The following is a 4,910-nucleotide window of genomic DNA, read 5'->3' as shown; positions in this document are numbered from 1 at the left end:
AAAAAAAAAAAAAACACAATCAGCAAGCACCAAGAATAGAAATGAAGCGTTATTACTGTGGTTGTTGGTCCTAGGGCTTGAACTCTGGGCCTAGATGCTGTCACTGAGCTCTTTAGCTCAAGGTGAACACTCTACCATTGAGCCACAGTGCCACTTCCAGTTTTCTGGTGGTTTACTGGAGATAAGAATCTCACCAACTTTCCTGCCCAGGGTGGTTTTGAACTGCGATCCTCAGATCTCAGCCTCCTGAGTAGCTAGGATTACAGGTGTGAGCCACTGGCACCCAGTTTTCTTAGTCCAGCCCTGAAACAGAAGTCCGCTCAGTACAATTTCAACTGCTAGGATTCATCAGCAAACCAGCACCTAGAGCTGAAATCGGGGTGTAGAGCTGGAATGTTAACCTAGCATTTTAGATTTTGAGTTCCATCTTCCATACCAAAATAAAATTAGTAAATATGTCCAGTGCCAGTTATAGTCCATCTTCAAAGATAAATTTGGTAGGTTCCCCAGTGTACTGGCAGCTGGGCACAGGTGGCTCAGGCCTGTGAGATCTGATGATCAAGGTTTGAAGCCAGCCCAGGCAGAAATGTTGCTGAAACTCTATCTCCAATTAACTAGCAGAAAAGCTGGTCTGGAGGCATGGCTCAAGTGAGAACAGCCAAGCAAAATTTGTACAAGCCAGGCACTGGTGGCTCACGCCTGTAATCCTAGCTACTCAGGAGGCTGAGATCTGAGGATCACGGTTCAAAGCCAGCCCAGGAAAGGAAAGTCTGTGAGACTATTGTCTCCAATAAACCACTAGAAAACCAGAAGTGGTGCTGTGGCTCAAGTGGTAGAGTACTGGCCTTGAGCTGAAGGGCACCCAGGCCCAGAGTTCAAGCCCTACGACCGACCAAAAAAAAAAAAAAATTTGTACAAGGGCTGCCAAGCGCTGGTGACTCACACCTGTAATCCTAGCTACTCAGGAGGCTGAGATCTGAAGATCAAAGTTCAAAGCCAGCCCGGGCAGGAAAGTCCATAAGACTCTTATCTCCAATAAACCACTCAGAAAACTGGAAGTGGTGCTATGGCTCAAGTGGTAGAGCACTCACCTTGAGCTGAAGAGCAGAGGGACAGCGCCCAGGCCCAGAGTTCAAGCCCCAGGATGGACCAAAAAAAAAAGTGCAAGGCCCAGGGATAGGAATGTATCTTAATTGTACAGTGCTGGCCTAGCATGCATGAAGCTCTGGATTCGATTCCTCAGTTCCACATAAACAGAAAAGGCCAGGAGTGACACTGTGGCTCAAGTACTAGCCTTGAGCAAAAAAAGCTCAGGGACAGTGCCCAGGGCTTTGAGTTCAAGCCCAGGACTAGCAAAAAAGAAAAACTGCAAGGGCCTGAGTTCAAGCCCTGCACCAACACTACATACTGGCAAATGTGGTGGCGTGGTTAAGTGAAGCTGCTTTCCTTCCCTTATGCTCTCATTAATGTACCAAGTCTTACTCTACAGTAGCAAAAGCTCACCCAGGCTGCACAATGACTAGGCCTGGGAAAAGGAAGAGATCCAGAGGCCACCAGCCCTATAAGGGCTGGCATGAAAAAGCAGGGGAGGAATAGGCAAAATGGTCCTCACAGCTGCCAGTGATGAAGTGATACGAGAGAAGATGGACCTTGGATATAATACATATGTACATGCTGTTCTGGATTGATAGGGATGAACAAGATTGAAAGAAAAAAGCGGGGTTATGGCAGGACCAGGCAAGAAGTTAAGGAGGAGGTGTCATTTTAGGAGATGGTGAGAAAGACACTTCAAGCTGCAAAGTCGATAATGGAGGTGAGGTTGGCCTGCTTACAGCTTTGGAGCGAGACACCTTTCATCCCTTTATCCCAGAGTGGTGGGTAGACTCGAGTGGGCGCCCCTCGGGGTTGGGAAGAAGGGGCTGAGATGAAAGCCTGGAAAGCGCTTCGCTTCCCGGGGCCCGGCTCCGCAAGCGCTCCGAGACTGGAGAACGGTGCCTTTGGGTTTTTAATCACTCAGCGTCTGGTTCCCGAAGCCTGGTGCGGCGCCGGGAAGGTCTCGGAAGGAGGTGGACGCGTCCACGGCCGATGGAATCGATGTGTGATGAGCAGATAGGAGGAGGAGGAGGAGGGGGAGGAAGGGGAGGAGGGCGGGAAGCGCGGGGACGCGAACCAGAGCCCTGAGGAGGGCCCGGGGAAGGCACGGGCAGGCGGCGGCGGCGGGGACGGGCACGGCGGGCGGGGAGAGGTCCCCGCAGGCGGCCGCCCAGGGCCCCGGCGCGCCGCGACCGAGCGGCATGGGTGGGGCGCCGAGAGGGACGAGAGGGGAGCGGGGCGCGGAGCCCCGAGGCCGGCGCGGAGGAGGGGACGGCGGCCGGCCCACTCCCGGAGAAGTGCTCTCAGACCCGCGCGTGCCGGGACCGTTTAGACGTAACCGCCTGCCGTCCCGCAGCCTGTGCGCCCCGCCAGAGTCGTCCCCGTCACAGCCATCACCTCCTGCTCCCACCTTTCTCCCGGTTCCCTTTTCGCTTCCCCCCGGCGCCTCACAGTCACCGCCCGCCGCAGACCCGGCCCGATCCTCACCTCACATACGGCCCGCAGGCGGCAGCCGCCATCTTCGCGCGCGCGCGCGCCCCGGGCCCGCCCCCAGACGACGGGCCCACGTGACCGCTCGCCGCCAGAGTGCCTGGGCGGGGCTTCCGCGTCACGTGACGCCCAGGGGGCGGTGCCAAGATGGCGATGCCCGGCCCGGCGCGGCTTCGGCGGCGGAGGTCCTGAGCGTGGAGGAGTGGCCGCGACTCCACTGGATAGACTGTGGTCTAGCGGTGCGAGGTGACCCGACGGCGCCAGCTTCCCGGCCGCAGAGTGACCTACGGTGGGACTTCCTCCTTGAAGCTGAACAAGGTTGCTGGCTGGGTGAAGCTGCTGCCCTTTGCTTGGCGGGGTGACGGGGCCCGGAGGCCAAGGCGTCCCTAGTTACCCCGGCTTCTACAGATCCCCTGGTCTGGAGACATGACCCGAAAGTGCCCTCCCTCAGCCCCGGAGCCCAAGGCTCCGCTGAGCGGGTCGGTGCTGGCAGAGGCTTTAGTGGTGTTCGCGGTGGTTCTGAGCATCCACGCGGCCGTGTGGGACCGATACTCGTGGTGTGCGGTGGCCCTCGCAGTGCAGGCCTTCTACGTCCAGTACAAGTGGGACCGATTGCTGCAGCAGGGAAACGCCGTGTTCCAGTTCCGAATGTCGGCCAACAGTGGCCTACTGCCCGCCTCCATGGTCATGCCTTTGCTAGGGCTAGTCATGAAGGAGCGGTGCCAGGCTGCGGAGAACCCGCATTTCGAGCGCTTTGGCATTGTGGTAGCCGCCACGGGCATGGCCGTGGCCCTCTTCTCCTCGGTATTGGCACTGGGCATCACTCGTCCCTTACCCACCAATACTTGTGCAATCTCTGGTTTGGCGGGAGGTATTATCATTTATATCATGAAACATTCACTCAGCGTGGGTGAGGTCATTGAGGTCCTGGAAGTCCTGCTGATCTTTGTGTATCTCAATATGATCCTGCTGTACCTGCTGCCTCGCTGCTTCACTCCTGGGGAAGCGCTGCTGGTACTGGGTGGCATTAGCTTTGTCCTCAACCAACTCATCAAGCGCTCTCTGACTGTGGTAGACAGCCAAGGAGACCCAGTGGACTTCTTCCTGCTGGTGGTAGTGGTAGGGATGGTACTCATGGGTGTCTTCTTCAGCACCCTCTTTGTTTTCATGGACTCAGGCACCTGGGCCTCCTCCATCTTCTTCCACCTCATGACATGTGTGCTGGGCCTTGGTGTGGTCCTGCCCTGGCTGCATTGGCTCATTCACAAGAACCCCTTACTCTGGCTTCTGCAGTTCCTCTTCCAGACGGAAACCCGTATCTATCTCCTCGCTTATTGGTCTCTGCTGGCCACTGTGGCCTGCCTGGTGGTGCTGTACCAGAACACTAAGCGATCATCTTCTGAGTCCAAGAAGCACCAGGCTCCCACCATCACCAGGAAGTACTTCCACTTTATTGTGGTAGCCACTTACATCCCAGGTATCATCTTTGATCGCCCCCTGCTTTATGTGGCCGCCACTGTATGTTTGGCAGTTTTCATCTTCCTGGAGTATGTGCGCTACTTCCGCATCAAGCCTTTGGGTCACGTGCTGCGGAGCCTCCTGTCCCTCTTCCTGGATGAACGAGACAGTGGGCCACTTATCCTGACACACATCTACTTACTCCTAGGCATGTCTCTTCCCATCTGGCTGATCCCCAGACCCTGCACACAGAAGGGCAGCCTGGGAGGAGCAAGGGCTCTAGTCCCCTATGCTGGTGTCTTAGCTGTGGGTGTAGGTGACACTGTGGCCTCCATCTTTGGCAGCACCATGGGGGAGATCCACTGGCCTGGAACCAAGAAGACTTTTGAAGGGACCATGACATCTATATTTGCCCAGATTATTTCTGTAGCTCTCATCTTAATCTTTGATAGTGGTGTGGACCTAAACTACAGTTATGCTTGGATTTTGGGGTCCATCAGCACTGTGTCCCTCCTGGAAGCATACACTACACAGATAGACAATCTCCTTTTGCCCCTGTACCTCCTAATATTGCTGATGGCCTAGCTCTTGTGCAGCAGCAATGATGCAGTAAATAGTGATCTGGGGAGAATGAATGATCCACACTGCATGTGGACCGGAAGACCCAAGGGGTGAAACACAGGTTGGGATTTTCATTTGATTCAGACATAAAATAAAAATTAAAAAAAAAAAAAGCTCTCTTGCTTTTAGCTTTGCTGATATTGAAAAATTAAAAGGAGCCAGGCACCAGTGGCTCATGCCTATATTGCTAGCTACTCAAGAGGCTAAGATCTGAGGATAGCTGTTTGAAGCCAGCCTAGACAGGAAAG

The 4,910-nt window shown here is 55.0% G+C and overlaps 2 protein-coding genes across 2 annotated transcripts in view; one reads left to right on the top strand and one right to left on the bottom strand.

The window, feature by feature from the left end:
* Nup188 (nucleoporin 188kDa) overlaps nucleotides 1-2,643 on the bottom strand; it is a 56,337-nt gene extending 53,694 nt beyond the window's left edge. The window contains exon 1 of the mRNA XM_013021274.1: nucleotides 2,581-2,643. Within this exon, the coding sequence (XP_012876728.1) occupies nucleotides 2,581-2,612 (32 nt within the window). The 5' untranslated portion in view covers nucleotides 2,613-2,643. The remainder of the gene's footprint in view (nucleotides 1-2,580) is intronic.
* A 101-nt stretch (nucleotides 2,644-2,744) lies between these two features.
* Dolk (dolichol kinase) lies at nucleotides 2,745-4,765 on the top strand. The gene has a single exon (XM_013021331.1). The coding sequence runs from the start codon at nucleotides 3,010-3,012 to the stop codon at nucleotides 4,624-4,626; it is 1,617 nt and encodes a 538-aa protein (XP_012876785.1). The 5' UTR covers nucleotides 2,745-3,009; the 3' UTR covers nucleotides 4,627-4,765.
* Nucleotides 4,766-4,910: the final 145 nt, after the last annotated feature.

Source organism: Dipodomys ordii, unplaced genomic scaffold, assembly GCF_000151885.1.
Source record: "Dipodomys ordii isolate 6190 unplaced genomic scaffold, Dord_2.0 Scaffold55, whole genome shotgun sequence".
Classification (NCBI taxonomy): domain Eukaryota; kingdom Metazoa; phylum Chordata; class Mammalia; order Rodentia; family Heteromyidae; genus Dipodomys; species Dipodomys ordii.
The sequence above is the reverse complement of the archived record's forward strand: the minus strand, read 5'-3'. Positions and strand labels throughout refer to the sequence as shown.

Coding starts and splice junctions, on each gene's coding strand:
- Dolk (XM_013021331.1), top strand. CDS start 3,010: ATGACCCGAAAGTGCCCTCCCTCAGCCCCGGAGCCCAAGGCTCCGCTG.